At 44.5% G+C, this 19328-nt stretch overlaps 1 protein-coding gene across 1 annotated transcript in view; it reads right to left on the reverse strand.

Annotated features, from left to right (window-relative positions):
* The window catches only part of qtrt2 (queuine tRNA-ribosyltransferase accessory subunit 2), a 50041-nt gene that overhangs the window by 11856 nt on the left and 18857 nt on the right, over positions 1-19328 (reverse strand). The window contains 4 exon segments of the mRNA XM_038972688.1: positions 7124-7320; positions 7478-7687; positions 8353-8437; positions 12452-12478. Coding sequence (XP_038828616.1) covers positions 7124-7320; positions 7478-7687; positions 8353-8437; positions 12452-12478 — 519 coding nt within the window.

Here is a 19328-nt window from a genome sequence, read left to right on the forward strand (position 1 = left end):
CCAAACGCTGGGGCACTGGGAGCTCTGGGGGAAGTTTGAGTCTACTCTCCGCCAGGCCAGTATTCCCAGTGCAGCTGGAAGAGGAGTGGGGTTGCCATGGCTCCCAGGAGGGAAGTCAGGGGTTGCCATGGTTTCCTGGGGATTCTGGAGTGAGCACAATGAGCACAGAGTGATGGGAGAGAGGTGGAGGGAGGGGAGTCTGTATTTTTCTTAGTCTCCCACTGAGAGTAAAATCAGCATGCTAGGGGGTCTTAGGGTTGAGTGTGTGGGGGGTGGGGGGGTTAATAACTTATAACAGGAGAGGGGTTAAAGGTAGGATCTGTATGGGGGGGGTCATAATCTGTCACACAGTGAAGGGTGTCACATGATCACTCAATTAGAGCCACTAATTGGCCAGCTAGTCCACTCCCATCACCTGGTCATATGTCTGTGAGTGAGAGGTGAGGAGAGACACCTGCAGACACACAGACACACTGGAGCAGGGAATAAACAGAGAGAAGTAGAGAGAGATAAGAGAGACAGAATGCAGAGAGGAGAGAAGAGGGAGATAACTAAAAAGCATTAAGGGGGGTATGGCTTGTTTTGAAAAGCATGCTGCTTTTGGGGGTGAAGTAGTGAGGGAAGGAGAGACAAATAAAGAATTGGGTCTGTAAGGGTAGGAGTGAGGGAAGGAGAGACAAAGAAATAATTGGGTCTGTAAGGGTAGGAGTGAGGGAAGGAAGGAGAGAGAAAGAAAGAATTGGGTCTGTAAGGGTAGGAGTGAGGGAAGGAGAGAGAAAGAAAGAATTGGGTCTGTAAGGGGAGGAGTGAGGGAAGGAGAGAGAAAGAAAGAATTGGGTCTGTAAGGGGAGGAGTGAGGGAAGGAAGGAAGGAGAGAGAAAGAAAGAATTGGATCTGTAAGGGGAGGAGTGAGGGAAGGAAGGAAGGAAGGAAGGAGAGAGAAAGAAAGAATTGGGTCTGAGAGAGGGAAGGAGTAAGAGTGGGGTGGAATGAAAGAGCATTCATATTATATTTAGGGGAGTGTGGGTGCAGACAGGGAAAGTGTAAAAAGGGTTAAAGCTGGCAACTGGAGCTGGTGTAGGGGGGGCACTCAAACCTCTGCTAGCTAAAGTCTATGAAGAGTTAATGGGCAGGGTAGCCAACTCAGCAGCTTTGATCTTCAGATCCCTGCCAGCTACTTTTCTTCCCCTGAAAACGATTAGCAACATATTCAGATATTTTTAAGTCAGCCTCAGAGTTTTTAATCGGAGAGTTTTTGATAAATTTAGCCACTAACTATAACTGCCGTGAAGCAGCCGGGATGAGAGCAGGAGAGAGAAGAGAGAGGGAGAGAAAGAGAGAAATAGAGAGCAGTTGCCTGGTGAACAGGAAGAAGAGCTGCAGCACACACACACACACACGATGCTGTGAAAGAGCACGGGGAAGAACCGCAGATGGCTGTTGTGATTTGACGGTATAGTCGTGATAGACAGGTAATAATGTCATTTTTGCCAATGTACTCTACAGTGGGAACTGTTATATCACGCTTTATACATTCTTTATAACAGAGGTCCTCAAAGTGGAGTCCACGGAAGTACTGCAGGGGTCTGCAGCCAGATCAATAGGAACACCTTCCTAATATTGAGTTGCACCCCTTTTGCCCTCAGAACAGCCTCAATTATTCGGGGTATGGACTCTACAAGGCGTAAAAAGCGTTCCACAGGGATTCTGGCCCATGTTGACTCCAATGCATCCCACAACTGTGTCAAGTTGGCTGGAAGTCCTTTGGGTGGTGGACCATTCTTGATACACAGGGGAAATTGTTGAGCTTGAAAAACCCAGCAGCGTTGCAGTTCTTGACACTCAAACCGGTGCGCCTGGCACCTACTACCATACCCCGTTCAAAGGCACTTAAATCTTTTGTCTTGCCCATTCACCCTCTGAATGGCACACATACACAATCTGTGTCTCAATTGTCTCAAGGCTTAAAAATCCTTCCTTAACCGGTCTGCTCCCCTTCATCTACACTGATTGGATTTAACAGGTGACATCAATAAGCCATCATAACTTTCACCTGGATTCACCTGGCCAGTCTATGTCATGGAAAAAGCAGGTGTTCCTAATGTTTTCTACACTCAGTGTATGTACAGTTGAAGTCGGAAGTTTACATACTCTTAGGTTGGAGTCATTAAAACTCGTTTTTCAACCACTCCACAAATTTATTGTTAACAAACTATAGTTTTGGGAAGTCGGTTGGACATATACTTTGTGCATGACACAAGTCATTTTTCCAACAATTGTTTACAGACAGATTATTTCACTTATATTTCACTGTATCACAATTCCAGTGGGTCAGAAGTTTACATACACTAAGTTGACAGTGCCTTTAAACAGCTTGGAAAACTCCAGAAAATGATGTCATGGCTTTAGAAGCTTCTGATAGACTAATTGACATCGCTTGAGTCAATTGGAGGTGTACCTGTGGATGTATTTCAAGGCCTACCTTCAAACTCAGTGTCTTTTTGCTTGACATCATGGGAAAATCAAAAGAAATCATTGAATACCTCAGAAAAAAAATTGTAGACATCCACAAGTCTGGTTCATCCTTGGGAGCAATTTCCAAATGCCTGAAGGTACCACGTTCATCTGTACAAACAATAGTACGCAAGTATAAACACCATGGGACCACGCAGTTGTCATACCGCTCAGGAAGGAGACGCATTCTGTCTCCTAGAGATTAACGTACTTTGGTGCGAAAAGTGCAAATCAATCCCAGAACAACAGCAAAGGACCTTGTGAAGATGTTTTGAGGAAACAGGTACAAAAGTATCTATATTCACAGTAAAACGAGTTCTATATCAACATAACCTGAAAGGCCGCTCAGCAAGGAAGAAGCCACTGCTCCAAACCCACCATAAAAAAGCCAGACTACGGTTTGCAACTGCACATGGGGACAAAGATTGTACTGCTTGGAGAAATGTCCTCTGGTCTGATGAAACAAAAATAGAACTGTTTGGCCATAATGACCATCGTTATGTTTAGAGGAAAAAGGGGGAGGCTTGCAAGCCGAAGAACACCATCCCAACCGTGAAGCACGGGGGTGGCAGCATCATGTTGTGGGTGCGCTTCACAAAATAGATGGCATCATGAGGTAGGAAAACTATGTGGATATATTGAAGCAACATCTCAAGACATCAGTCAGGAAGTTAAAGCTTGGTCGCAAATGGGTCTTTCAAATGGACAATGACCCCAAGCATACTTCCAAAGTTGTGGCAAAATGGCTCAAGGACAACAAAGTCAAGGTATTGGAGAGGCCATCACAAAGCCCTGACATCAATCCCATAGAAAATTTGTGGGCAGAACTGAAAAAGCATGTGCGAGCAAGGAGGCCTACAAACCTGACTCAGTTACACCAGCTCTGTCAGGAGGAATAGGCCAAAATTCAACCAACTTATTGTGGGAAGCTTGTGGAAGGCTACCCGAAACGTTTGACCCAAGTTAAACAATTTCAAGGCAATGCTACCAAATACTAATTGAGTGTATGTAAACTTCTGGCCTACTGGGAATGTGATGAAAGAAACTATTATACTATTATTCTGACATTTCACAAATAAAGTGGTGATCCTAACTGACCTAAGACAGGGAATTTTTACTAGGATTAAATGTCAGGAATTGTGAAAAACTGAGTTTAAATGTATTTGGCTAAGGTGTATGTGTCACGATCGTCTTGCTGAGAGAGAGTGGACCAAGGCGCAGCGTGTGCAAAATACATTCTCTTTTATTTTTAGAGAGAAAGGAAAAAAACACACAACGAACACTTTAACAAACTGAAACAAAACAACAAACGATCGTGAAGCTATAGACGTAAGTGCACACACAAGCTACAAACGTACAACATAGACAATTACCCACATTAACCTAGTGCCTATGGCTGTCTTAAATATGGCTCCCAATCAGAGACAATTAATGACATCTGTCTCTGATTGAGAACCATTCAGGCAACCATAGACACAGCTAGACACCTACACTAAACACAAACCCATCTACTCTACTTAACCCCCTAAACCATACAACCACCCTAGACAATACAAAAACACATACCTTCCCCATGTCACACCCTGACCTAACTAAAATAATAAAGGAAACAAAGAATACTAAGGCCAGGGCGTGACAGTATGTAATCAATCGACTTCAACTGTGTGTATGTATATACAGTACCAGTCAAAAGTTTGTACAGACCTACTCATTCAAGGGTTTTTCTTTATTTTTACCATTTTCTACATTCTGTGAAATAACACATGGAATCCTGTCGTAACCAAAAAAGTGTTGTGGCAAGGTAGGGTTGGTATACAGAAGATAGCCCTATTTGGTAAAAGACCAAGTCCATATTATGGCAAGAACAGCTCAAATAAACAAAGAGAAATTACTTTACTTTAAGACACGAAGGTCAGTCAATTCGTAAAATTTCAAGATGAAACTGGCTCTCATGAGGTCCGCCACACAGGAAAGGAAGACCCAGAGTTTCCTCTGCTGCAGAGGATAAGTTCATTAGTTACCAGCCTCAGAAATTGCAGCCCAAATAAATGCTTCACAGAGTTCAAGTAACAGACACATCTCAACAACTGTTCAGAGGAGACTGAGTGAAATCAAGGCCTCCATGGTAGAATTGCTGCAAAGAACCCCCTACTAAAGGACACCAATAATAAGAAGAGACTTGCTTGGGCCAAGAGCAATGGACATTAGACTGGTGGAAAAATGTCCTTTGGTCTGATGAGTCCAATTTTGAGATTTTTGGTTCCAACCACCGTGTCTTTGTGAGATGCAGAGTAGGTGAACGGATGATCTCCGCATGTTTGGTTCCCACCATGAAGCATGGAGAAGGAGGTGTGATGGTGTGGGGGTGCTTTGCTGGTGACATTGTCTGTGATTTATTTAGAATGCCTCCAACTCAATCATCAAGTTTGCAGACGACACTACAGTAGTAGGCTTGATTACCAACAACGACGAGACGGCCTACAGGGAGGAGGTGAGGCCCCTCGGAGTGTGGTGTCAGGAAAATAACCTCACACTCAACGTCAACAAAACAAAGGAGATGATCGTGGACTTCAGGAAACAGCAGAGGGAGCACCCCCCTATCCACATCGACGGGACAGTAGTGGAGAGGGTAGTAAGTTTTAAGTTCCTCGGCGTACACATCACGGACAAACTGAATTGGTCCACCCACACAGATAGTGTGGTGAAGAAGGCGCAGCAGCGCCTCTTCAACCTCAGGAGGCTGAAGAAATTCGGCTTGTCACCAAAAGCACTCAAACTTTTACAGATGCACAATCGAGAGCATCCTGTCGGGCTGTATCACCGCCTGGTACGACAACTGCTCCGCCCACAACCGTAAGGCTCTCCAGAGGGTAGTGAGGTCTGCACAACGCATCACCGGGGGCAAACTACCTGCCCTCCAGGACACCTACACCACCCGATGTCACAGGAAGGCCATAAAGATCATCAAGGACAACAACTACCCGAGCAACGACCAGTTCACCCCTCTATCATCCAGAAGGCAAGGTCAGTACAGGTGCATCAAAGCAGGGACCGAGAGACTGAAAAACAGCTTCAATCTCAAGGCCATCAGACTGTTAAACAGCCACCACTAACATTGAGTGGCTGCTGCTGCCAACATACTGACTCAACTCCAGCCACTTTAATAATGGAAAAATGTATGTGTATAAGGTAGTTGTTGTGAAATTGTTAGGTTAGATTACTCATTGGTTATTTCTGCATTTTCGGAACTAGAAGCACAAGCATTTCGCTACACTCACATTAACATCTGCTAACCATGTGTATGTGACAAATAAAATTTGATTTGAATTCAAGGCACACTTAACCAGCATGGCTACCACAGCATTCTGCAGCGATACGCCATCCCATCTGGTTTGCGCTTAGTGGAACTATCATTTGTTTTTCCACAGGACAATGACCCAACACACCTCCAGGCTGTGTAAGGACTATTTGGCCAAGAAGGAGAGTGATGAAGTGCTGCATCAAATGACCTGGCCTCCACAATCACCCGACCAAAACCCAATTGAGATGATTTGGGATGAGTTGGACCACAGAGTGAAGGAAAAGCAGCCAACAAGTGCTCAGCATATGTAGGAACTCCTTTATGACTTTTGGGAAAGCATTCCAGGTGAAGCTGGTTGAGAGAATGCCAAGAGTGTGCAAGGCAAAGGGCAAAAAAATAATCAAGTTTGCAGACGATACTACAGTGTTAGACTTGATTACTAACAACGATGAGACAGCCTACAGTGAGGAGGTGAGGGCCCTCGGGGTGTGGTGTCAGGAAAATAACCTCACACTCAACGTCAACAAAACAAAGGACATGATCGTGGACTTCAGGAAACAGCAGAGGGAGCAGCCCCCTATCCACATCGATGGGACAGTAGTGGAGAAGGTGGAAAGTTTTAAGTTCCTCGGCGTACACATCACGGACAAACTGAAATGGTCCACCCACACAGACAGCGTGGTGAAGAAGGCGCAACAGCGCCTTCAACCTCAGGAGGCTGAAGAAATGTGGCTTGTCACCAAAAACACTCACAAACTTTTACATGATCTTTTTGGCCTTCCTGTGACATCAGGTGCTGTAGCTGTCCTGGAGGGCAGGTAGTTTGCCCCTGGTGATGCGTTGTGCAGACCGCACTACGCTCTGGAGAGCCTTTGAGGGTTGAGGGTGGTTGAGGGTGGTGCAATTGGTGGTGCAATTGCCGTACCAGGCGGTGATACAGCCCGACAGGATTCTCTCGACTGTGCATCTGTAAAAGTGTGAGTGTTTTAGATGACAAGCTTATCAAGAGTTTCTGAATTATATATAAAGCATGTATAAGATCTTCACACAGAATCTTGATTAACACTAGTCTTTTCCTACTAGTGCTCACTTAGCTGATACAGTAGCTACTTTATTGAGGAAAGTGCACTTACTAGAACTGTGATAAAGGATTGTCTCACCTAGCTGTCTTAAGAGGAATGCACTAACTGCAAGTCACTCTAGATAAGAGCGTCAGCTAAATGACTAAAAAGGAAAATGGAAATGTAATGTAATTTGTTTAAAGTGGGACCCCTGGGCCCCCCCCACCCCACACACACACACACACACCTGGGTTTGTCCTCAGGCAGCTCCTTGATGGCGGTGATGAGCTGGGTCCGGAGGTGTGTCTCCATGGCTGCAGTATGGAGCCCGTCCAGACTGAATCCTCCTACTGGCAGCTTGGCCATCTCCCTGGCCAACCGCACCCTCTCCTCCAGAACATCCCCTCCCTCCACCACCCCCAACACCTACACCCCATTCAGCTCCTGGAGAGCACAGAGATGATGTTGACAGTGTCAAAAAGTAGCCTGTGTCTGTATAGTAAGCTAATACATGACTGCCACAACACATGGAAGTTAACTTTTTAATTCCTGTAATATTGGGAGTATCATCAATTTGCAGCAGCATCAGTCCCAGACAGACCTGTGTTTTGTTGTGCAGTATCAGACAGTCGCCCAGGTGGGCCAGGGTGCGGTCCACTGACTTGCGAACCCTCTTGCGAGACGTGTTGCTTTGCCAGGTCTCTCCGTCTGCCATGCTCTGGTACAGGTCTGGCTGCACAGCCTTCTGGAGAGCCATGAACTTAGCTACCGTCAGCTTGATACGACCGCCACTAACCCACACAGACACCGTCTGAGACAACAATAGGCAGTGTTAACTCTGTCAACTCTGACATACACAGCAGCAGCAACAACTACACACACACACACATTTGTGTAAACTCCCAGACATGTAAAGCCTCTAGACAGACACCAATGCTTAGTCTGATCATGACAAAGGAGCTGATCGTGGACTACAGGAAAAGGGAGCCGAGGACGCCCCCATTCTCATCGACAGGGCTGTAGTAGAGCAGGTTGAGAGCTTCAAGTTCCTCGGTGTCCACATCACCAACAAACTATCATGGTCCAAACACACCAAGACAAGATGGCATGACAACGCCTTTTCCCCCTCAGGAGACTTGGCATGGGTCTTCAGATCCTCAAAAGGCTGCACCATCGAGAGCATGCTGACTGGTTGCATCACCGCCTGGTATGGCAACTGCTCGGCCTCTGACGGCAAGGCGGTATCCCTGTATACAGCGTCCTTATTGTTCTCTTATTGTTGCTCTTTTATTTTTTACTTTAGTTTATTTAATAAATATTTTTCTTAACTCTTATTTTTCTTAAAACTGCGTTGTTGGTTAAGGGCTTGTAAGTAAGCATTTCACGGTAAGGTTGTATTCGGTGCATGTGACAAATACAATTTGATTTGATTTAAAATAGTGATGGATAAGTTAAAACCAAAACATGACCTCTAACCTTGTTGATGATGTGACCTCGGGGGACTGAGGTCACAGGGTCGTGGCGAGAGCAGTACAACACTGTGTCATGAAGACCTGTAAAGGTAAACCGCAGCATTACAGCATGCATAACACTACAAATCATTCATCCTACTGCAGAATAGACAGCACAGCAACAATGTTTACAGAAGCAAGAGTAAAAGGTGCATTGACTACTAAACTAGACAGTGTAAGAGTGCACACAGCAGCAGAAGGCAGATACAAAGAGCTGGTGGTAATGTCACATAGTTAGTTCATTCTGTTAATTACACAGTGAACCTGGATGGCGTGAAAGAGAGGAGGCGTGGCCTTATCACAGAGGCCAGCTGTGAGAGAAAATCAAAGGGTGACAAAACCAGAACCCAAACAACAACAACAAGCACTGGTGACACGCTCACTTTTAATTAGCCAATCAGGTTGCTCCCTTCCTGCCCTCCTCAAGACAAAATGTAATAATTCCCTGCGTGTGAACAGGTGCTGGGACGGTAATTACATTTTCTCATTTCAACTTGGCTTGCCCAGAGGCAGGAAACATTTGGCTCAGTGGTGCCACACTAAAGCTAGCCATCTCTGTTAGAGCATGATGAGTTTTTACTCTCCAACATGAGGGATGTTTCAAAGCCATTCAGGACTTATCTGGGGAATATATTCGGTGCTCAAAGGCTGCATTTAGACAGGCAGCCCAATTGTGATCTTTCTTTCAATCTTTTGACCAATCAGATCAGCGCTGAGAAAGGGATGTTGTGATAAGATCTGATGGGATTGGTCAGCAGACCAATTAGTTGAAAAAAGATCAGAATTGGGCGGTATGTGTGAACTCAGCTTTAGAAACGTCTAAGGCGGATTGCGCTTTTCAATAACGCACTTCTGCCTCTACCCCTCCTAAATATTCAGGAGCACAGTAACTTTTCTCTTTATGTCCTAAGCATTTTGTAGTTAAACTGAGAGAAAAAATATAGAATGTTATGTACATGAGTGTGTGCTTGAAACTAAAGACGCTTTTACCAACGTGCATTTGCAAGAAATAATGCATGGTCACACAGTACTGTATGTATAATAGGATATACACTAAGCTAGAGGTCTGCATTTGTTGCGGGCGAGTCACAGACAACTTTAGGATGAAAATATGTTTTATCGGGTTTGAATTTTTTTGATATGTACACTATATGTGTATTGAAAGGCGAGGCTACTGTATATTTTTGTGCATTCATGGACAGGTGTGTTGTGGTCTGTATCGGGTGGTTATGTTGTGTTCAAATCAAATGGTATTTGTAGTGGCATATTTTCTCTATTCCATCCAATAAATATGACCACTGTCCTGGCGAGAGAGGGGCTCTTTCGGACACACACTCGCCGCAGGCTTTACTGTACGTCTGTAAAGATGATGGCAGTGTGGCACTTCGGATTGCAAGTTACAAACAAAAGGATGCTTCTTCGTTCAAGCATTTAAACTTACAGACTTTCTAATATAAAAGATGGGAAAACGAAAATGTTCCTTATAATTCCTCTAATTCTAATAACTTATATGTGCAATAAATGAAGGCTATTCACAATATAATGTGAGTAAGTGCGAGCAAGTGCGGTCAAAAAACTATACCGCTCCCCCATCTAACCAAGACTCCACTTAGGCCCGACTTCCTCCCTCAAATAACCTTTCCTCCTCCCGTAGCCATCGCACCGGCCGCAAGGAGGGTATTCGTCTCCAATAATGTCTACACTAAGAATTCAACTAATAATGCTCTGGTTATTGTATACAAATAGGCTATTTGGCTCTAACAGTATTTGTCAAATGCACCGAATACAACAGGCATAGACCTTACAAAGAAATGCTTACTTACAAGCCCTTAACCAACAATGCAGTTTTAAGAAAATACCCCAAAAAAGTAAGAGATAAGAATAACAGTATTTAAAGAGCAGAAGTACATAACAATAGCAGGGCTCTATTTATTTATTTCACCTTTCTCATTTACAATTGTGACCTGGCCAAGATAAAGCAAAGCAGTTCGACACATACAACAACACAGCAACACATGGAGTAAAACAAACATACAGTCAATAATACAGTAGAAAAATAAGTCTATATACAATGTGAGCAAATGAGGTGAGATAAGGGAGGTAAAGGCAAAAAAAGGCCATGGTGGCGAAGTAAATACAATATAGCAAGTAAAACACTGGAATGGTAGATTTGCAGTGGAAGAATGTGCAAAGTAGAAATATAAATAATGGGGTGCAAAGGAGCAAAATAAATAAATATACAGGGGGTACGGGTACAGAGTCAATGTGCGGGGGCACCGTGCGGGGGTAATATGTACCATGTAGGAAGAGTTATTAAAGTGACTATGCATAGATAGTGGGGGGGGGGGGGGCTTGCAAATAGTCTTGGTAGCCATTTGATTAGATGTGCAGGAGTCTTATGGCTTGGGGGTAGAAGCTGTTTAGAAGCCTCTTGGACCTAGACTTGGTGCTCCGGTACCGCTTGCCGTGCGGTAGCAGAGAGAACAGTCTATGACTAGGGTGGCTGGAGTCTTTGACAATTTTTAGGGCCTTCCTCTGACACTGCCTGGTATAGAGGTCCTGGATGGCAGGAAGCTTGGCTCCGGTGATGTACTGGGCCTTACGCACTACCTTCTGTAGTGCCTTGCGGTCGGAGGCCGAGCATTTGCCATACCAGGCAGTGATGCAAGCCATCATGATGTTCTCGATGGTGCAGCTGTAAAACATTTTGAGGATATGAGGACCCATGCCAAATATTTTCATTGTCCTGAGGGGGAATAGGTTTTGTCATGCCTTCTTCACGGCTGTCTTGGTGTGCTTGGAACATGTTAGTTTGTTGGTGATGTGGACACCAAGGAACTTGAAGCTCTCAACCTGCTCCACGACAGCTCCGTCGATGAGAATGGGGGCGTGCTCGGTCCTCCTTTTCCTGTAGTCCACAATCATCTCCTTTGTCTTGATCACGTTGAGGGAGAGGTTGTTGTCCTTGCACCACACTGTCAGGTCTCTGACCTACTCCCTATAGGCTGTGTCATCGTTGTCGGTGATCAGGCCTACCTCTGTTGTGTCATCGGCAAACTTAATGATGGTGTTGGAGTCGTGCCTGGCCGTGCAGTCATGAGTGAACAGGGAGTACAGGAGGGGACTGAGCACGCACCCTTGAGGGGCCCCCGTGTTAAGGAACAACGTGGCAGATGTGTTGTTACCTACCCTTACCACCTGGGGGCGGCACATCAGGAAGTCCAGGATCCAGTTACAGAGGGAGGTGTTTAGTCCCAAGGTCCTTAGCTTAGTGATGAGCTTTGAGGGCACTATGATGTTGAATGCTGAGCTGTAGTCAATGAATAGCATTCTCACATAGGTGTTCCTTTTGTCCAGGTGTGAAAGGGCAGTGTTGAGTGCAATAGAGATTGCATCATCTGTGGATCTTTTGGGGCGGTGTGCAAATTGGAGTGGGTCTAGGGTTTCTGGAATAATGGTGTGACGTGAGCCATGACCAGCCTTTCAAAGCATTTAATGGCTACAGACGTGAGTGCTATGGGTCGGTAGTCATTTAGGCAGGTTACCTTAGTGTTCTTGAGCACAGGAACTATGGTGGTCTGCTTGAAACATGTTGGTATTACAGACTCAGACAGGGACAGGTTGAAAATGTCAGTGAAGACACTTGCAAGTTGGTCAGCGCATGCTCGGAGTACACGTCCTGGTAATCTGTCTGGCCCTGCGGCCTTGTGAATGTTGACCTGTTTAAAGGTCTTACTCACATCGGCTGCGGAGAGCTTGATCCCACAGTCATCTGGAACAGCTGATGCTCTCATGCATGTTTCAGTGTTACTTGCCTCGGAACGAGCATAGAAGTTATTTAGCTCGTCTGGTAGGCTAGTGTCACTGGGCAGCTCTTGGCTGTGCTTCCCTTTGTATTCTGTAATAGTTTGCAAGCCCTGCCACATCCGGCGAGCGTCGGAGCCAGTGTAGTATGAATCGATCTTAGTCCTGTATTGACGCTTTGCCTGTTTGATGGTTCGTCGGAGGGCATAGCGGGATTTCTTATAAGCTTGGGACTGATGTGGTGTACTCCTCAATGCCATCGGAAGAATCCCGGAACATATTCCAGTCTGTGATAGAAAAACAGTCCTGTAATTTAGCATCTGCTTCAACTGACCACTATTTTATAGACCGAGTCACTGGTGCTTCCTGCTTATATTTTTGCTTGTAAGCAGGTATCAGGAGGATAGAATTATGGTCAGATTTGCCAAATGGAGGGCGATGGAAAGCTCTGTACGCGTCTCCGTGTGTGGAGTAAAGGTGGTCTAGAGTTTTTTTCCCTCTGGTTGCACATTAACATGCTGATAGAAATGAGGTAAAACTGAGTTATGTTTCCCTGCGTTAAAGTCCCCGGCCACTAAGAGCGCCACCTCTGGATGAGCATTTTCCTGTTTGCTTATGGTGGAATACAGCTAATTGAGTGTGGTTTTAGTGCCAGCGTCGGTCTGAGGTGGTATGTAGACAACTACGAAAAATACAGATGAAAACTCTAGGTAGATAGCGTGGTCTACAGCTTATCATGAGAGACTTTAAATCAGGCGAGCAAAACCTAGAGACTTCCTTAGATATCGTGTTATTTCTGTTTGTTTGTGTTTATATTTTTTTATAAAATGAAATTATTTGTTGTCCCACAGATTATTTGGAAACGGTCGTCATTTTGCTTTGTATGCGTAAGCCTACCTATTGTACTAAAAGCACCTCTTTGTCGCATTATTTCCACACTCTCAGCATTCACTGTTTCAAGTTCAGTAACCTACCTCTCCTCGTTGGGCGTGTCAGATCAATTGCACCTACAGAACAACGCTGTAACGTAACAAATCCTTAATGAAAACCTGCTTCAGTGTGCTCAGGACCTCAGACTGGGGTGAAGATTCACCTTCCAACAGGACAACGACCCTAAGCACACAGCCAAGACAATGCAGGAGTGGCTTCGGGACAAGCCTCTGAATGTTCTTGAGTGGCCCTGCCAGAGCCCGTACTTGAACCTGATCGAACATCTCTGGAGAGACCTGAAAATATCTGTGCAGTGATCCTCCCCATCCAACCTGACAGAGCTTGAGAGGATCTGCAGAGAAGAATGGGAGAACCTCCCCAAATACAGGTGTGCCAAGCTTGTAGCGTTATACCGAAGAAGACTCAAGGCCAAGGTGTGTGTGTATATATATATATATATATATATATATATATATATATATATATATATATATATATATACATACACTGAGTGTACAAAACATTAGGAACACCTGCTCTTTCCATGACAGACTAACAGTGTGAAAGCTATGATCCCTTATTGATGTCACCTGTTAAATCCACTTCAATCAGTGTAGATGAAGGGGAGGAGAAAGGTTAAAGAAGGATTTTAAATCCTTGTGACATGGATTGTGTATGTGTGCCATTCAGAGGGTGAATGGGCAAGACAAAAGATTTTAGTGCCTTTGAACAGGGTATGGCAGTAGTTTTGAGTGTGTCAAGAATTGCAATGCTGGTAGGTTTTTCACACTCAACGGTTTCCCGTGTTGTGTAAAGCAACTGACCTTCCAGTACACCATTGGTGCCAAAAAAAACATAAAAAGAATGCACAACTTATCGTACCTTGACACGAATGGGGTATGGCAGCCGACGACCTTCCATTTTTTGCAGCAAAAAACAAGAAACTGCGGTTGCAGTGGGCTAAGGAACGAAAACACTGGACACTGGAGAATTGGAAACATATTGCCTGGTCTGATGAATCCTGTTTCCTGCTGTTTCACGCTGATAGGAGGAAAACCATATGAGTACTTGCATCCATCATGCCGCTTGTCAACATTGCAGGCTGGTGATGGTGTGGGGTGTGTTTTCATGGCAAATACTGGGTCCCTTGATAAAAGTGGAGGAACATATGAATGCCACAGGATATCTAAACATCATTGCCAGTCAGGTGCATCCCTCTCATGGCAGCAGTGTATCCATCTGCAAATTGATTTTTTCAGCAGGATAATGCTCCATGCCACAAGGCTAGGATTGTCCAGAAATGGTTCCATGAACATGACAGTGAATTCAGCTTCTTGCAATGGCCTGCCCAGTCACCAGATCTCAAACTAATTGAGCATATGTGGGATGAGATGGAATGAGCTATTCTATTTATTCTTTATTGAACTAGGCAAGTCAGTTAAGAACAAATTCTTATTTACAATGACGACCTACCCCGGCCAAACCCTAACACGGACGACGCTGGGCCAATTGTGCGACGCCCTATGGGACTTCCAATCACGGACGGTTTTGATACAGCCTGGAATCGAACCAGGGTCTGTAGTGACATCTCTAGCACTGAGCTGCAATGCCTCAGACCGCTGCGCCACTCGGGAGCCCTGAAGTAGAGATCTACTTTTTGACAACTGGGGGAAGCATTGGAGTCATTGGAGAACTCTTTTGCCACCTTGTATATACACCAAGTGTACAAAACATTAAGAACACCTTCCTAATATTGAGTTGCACCCCCTTTTGCCCTCAGAACAGCCTTAATTTGTCGGGGCATGGCAAGGTGTCGAAAGTGTTCCACAGGGATGCTGGCCCATGTTGACTCCAATGTTTCCCATAGTTGGGCCAAACGGATGGATGTCCTTTGGGTGGTGAACCATTCTTGATACACACAGGAAACTGGTGAGCGTGAAAAACCCAGCAGTGTTGCAGTTCTTGACAAAAATTGGTGCGCTTGGCACCTACAAACATATCCTGTTCAAAGACACTTACATCTTTTGTCTTGCTATTTCAGCGTCTGAATGGCACACATACACAATCCAAGTCTCAATTGTTTGAAGGATTAAAAAATATTATTTAACCTGTCTCATCCCCATCATATTGACTGATTGAAGTGGATTTAAAAAGTGACATCAATAAGGGATCATAGCTTTCATCTGGTAAGTATCTCATGGAAAGAGCAGGTGTTCATAAGGTATTGTACACTCAGTGTATATATTGCTCTTTATAACATTTCTTTATTTCTTTTTTAAAAACGTTTTGGATTATGTCATTGCTAGGTATTATTACTGCACTGTTGGAGCTAGAAACACAAGCATTTCACTGCACCTGCAACTCTGTGTACGCAACCAATAAACTTAGATTGGATTTAAATATCAATAATGGAAAGAAGTGGAGGGCGCTCAACCAACGTGAGTTGAGGTGCAATCAACAAAAGGTATAATCATTGAAGAGGAAAAGGCGAAACGTACGCAAATCATGGTGAGTGAGCGCTGCACATTTTCCTTTCCAATAATTGATTACCAATTTATTTGTCTCTACCTGCAAATCATTCTTGCTGCTTCAAGTTCATTAGTGTAACGATGTGCAATGAGAGTCGGGAAGACAAGACACGGGAACAGAAACAATGATGCCTAGGGAAGGAACCAGAGGGGGTGACATACAGTTGAAGTCGGAAGTTTACATACACTTAGGTTGGAGACATTAAAACTTGTTTTTCAACCACTCCACACATTTCTTGTTAACAAACTATAGTTTTGGCAAATCGGTTAGGACATCCACTTTGTGCATGACACAAGTCATTTTTCCAACAATTGTTTACAGACAGATTATTTCACTTATAATTCAATTCACTGTATCACAATTCCAGTGGATCAAAAGTTTACATACACTAAGTTGACTGTGCCTTTAAACAGCTTGGAAAATTCCAGAAAATGGAAGTACCTGTGGATGTATTTCAAGGCCTACATTCAAACTCAGTGACTCTTTGCGTGACATCATAGGAAAATCAAAAGAAATCAGCTAAGACCTCAAAAACAATTGTAGACCTTCACAAGTCTGGTTCATCCTTGGGAGCAATTTCCAAACGCCTGAAGGTACCACGTTCATCTGTACAAACAATAGTACGCAATTATAAACACCATTGGACCACGCAGCCGTCATACCGCTCAGGAAGGAGACGCATTCTGTCTCCTAGAGATGAACGTACTGTGGTGCGAAAAGTGCAAATCAATCCCATAACAGCAAAGGACCTTGTGAAGATGCTGGAGGAAATAGGTACAAAAGTATCTATATCCACAGTAAAACGAGTCCTATATCGACATAACCTGAAAGGCCGCTCAGCAAAGAAGAAGCCACAGCTCCAAAACCGCCATAAAAAAAGCCAGACTACGGTTTGCAACTGCACATGGGGACAAAGCTCGTACTTTTTGGAGAAATGTCCCCTGGTCTGATGAAACACAAATATAACTGTTTGGTCATAATGAAAATCGTTATGCTTGGAGGAAAAAGGGGGAGGCTTGCAAGCACTTCACAAAATAGTGAGGTAGGAAAACATCACAAAACATCATGAGGTAGGAAAATTATGTGGATATATTGAAGCAACATCTCAAGATATCAGTCGTGAAGTTAAAGCTTGGTCGCAAATGGTTCTTCCAAATGGACAAAAACCTCAAGCATACTTCCAAAGTTGTGGCAAAATGGCTTAAGGACAACAAAGTCAAGGTATTGGAGTGGCCATCACAAAGCCCTGACATCAAACCTTTAGAAAATGTGTGGGCAGAACTGAAAAAGCGTGCGCGAGCAAGGAGGACTACAAACCTGACTCAGTTACACCAGCTCTGTCAGGAGGAATGGGCCAAAATTCACCCAATTTATTGTGGGAAGCTTGTGGAAGGCTACCCGAAACGTTTGACCCAAGTTAAACTATTTCAAGGCAGTGCTACCAAATACTAATTGAGTATATGTAAACTTCTGACCCACTGGGAATGTGATGAAGGAAATAAAAGCTATACAAAATTCAAAAGGCAATCTGAGCAATCTTATTTGCAGGTGCATGGCAACAATTGAACAAGATGAAGGAAAAAGGAAACCGCACACTGCCGATATTTGACGAAGGCTGTGTGGCCGATAAGTAAGCTTATTAAATATCGGTGATACTATCAAGAGCAGTGTGCGGTTTCCTTTTTCCTTCAAGGAAATAAAAGCTGAAATAAATAATTCTCTCTACTGTTATTCTGACATTTCACATTCTTAAAATAAAGTGGTGATCCTAACTGACCTAAGATAGCAATGCGCTGGGCAACAATTCCCTAAGTGCAAAAAAGCCCACACCAGCGCAGAGAAGCTCATACTCCCTGCTGCGATTGATATGTGCATTGAAATCTTGGGAGTCAGCCGCCAACAAACTTAAAATCATCCCCCTATCCAATGACACCATGAGGAGGAGAATCCAGGACATGTCTGAGGACATAACGCGCCAGACATCAGAGAGCATTAGTGCAAATGGCCATTATCCACTGCAGCTTGATGAATCCACGGATGTGGCTAACCATGCCATTCTAATGGTATATGTCAGACATCAACTCTGCAGACCCTGTCTTTAATACAATTAATATGTACCTGGGCTCAGTGGGACTGGCCTGGGATGGGTGCGTCGTGTTACGGAGTCTAGTTGATAGGTATTCGACTAGCCGGACTGATCCCCAGACTCCACGCGTAGGGATTTGTACAATGCATAACAAGGCTATTGAACTTGACATTGGTGTCTGTCTTTATTCCTTTATCCAACATATCATACTGAAACATGAAGGTTAGGCTTTTACCCCACCAAGCTCTCCAGCTCGTGGCCCTAATCCTACCCCTGTCAGAGCCAATACGTACTCACGGGTGGGTCGGCTGTGCAAGCCACCGGACAGGCTTACTCTGTAAGCAAGAGACTGTTAACTTGTCCTCTGTTAATTAAAAGAAGAAAAAAAAGGAAGATGACAACTAAAGTAAAAAGAAAATGTCATGCTTTTCAATTGTTATGACTTGACTGTTAAGAACGTAACGTTATGCCGTTATGTTTGCACTTTCTATTGAAAAGGATGATGTTACGGAGTCTAGTTGATAGGTATTCGACTAGCCGGACTGTTCCCCAGACTCCACGTGTAGGGATTTGTACAATGCATAACAAGGCTATTGAACTTGACAAGGGTGTCTGTCTTTATTCCTTTATCCAACATATCATACTGAAACACGTCGGTGTGAGCACTGATGGGGCAGCTGACATGACGGGAAAGCACTCCGGGGTAGTAAATCGGATCCTGGAGAGAGCACCGAGTGCGCCTTGGAACAACTGCTTCCTACACAGGGAGGCATTGGCAGCGAAGGACATGGTGCCTGAGCTCCACGCCACTCTCCAGGATGTGATCAAGTGTGTCAACTATATCAAAAAGAGTTTCATGAAAAGCAGGTGTTTCAGGCCTCCTGCAGGGATATGGAGAGCGAGCACCAGCATGTGCTTTATCGTGCAGAGGTCCGCTGGCTTTCCAGGGGTAAAGTGTTGGGTCACTTTTATGAGCTTCGAGCGGAGATAGCTGCGTTTCTTTCGGAAAACACGTAATCTCTGCCGGAACATTTCGATTGTGAGGAATGGTTCACGGAAGTTGCCTACCTGGTGGATATTTTTGATCATCTGAATACTCTCAATGTGTCAATGCAAGGGAGGTGGCACAATCGATTTGAACAGAGGGACAAAGTGGATGCCTTCAATATGAAGCTTACCGTTTGGGCAAGTCATGTTTCTAACGGGAGGATTGACATGTTTCCCAATGCTGATTTCGATATTCAGAATCTGATCAACAAAGCGCACAGCGACACACTGAATAAAAAACTTAAACAGCATCTTGTCAAGCTGCAGGGAAGGTTTTGTGACTACTTCCCGGAGGAGAACGGGAGACAAGATGACTGGATACCGGACCCCTTTCAAGTGGAGATGGGAAGCGTCACGTTCCCAAGCAACGAAGAGGCTCTGCTGTTGAAGCTGTCGTTTGATCGCAGACTGAGCATACGCTTCCCGGAAATGACACTGCCAAAGCTCTGGAGCAGCGTAATCGGAGAGTATCCTGCTCTCGTCTGTCATGCAATCAGTATCAAGCTACCGTTCAGAACTACCTATCTATGTGAAAGTGGCTTCTC

The sequence above is a fragment of the Salvelinus namaycush genome, chromosome 33 (genome assembly GCF_016432855.1).
Source record: "Salvelinus namaycush isolate Seneca chromosome 33, SaNama_1.0, whole genome shotgun sequence".
Taxonomy (NCBI): Eukaryota; Metazoa; Chordata; class Actinopteri; order Salmoniformes; family Salmonidae; genus Salvelinus; species Salvelinus namaycush.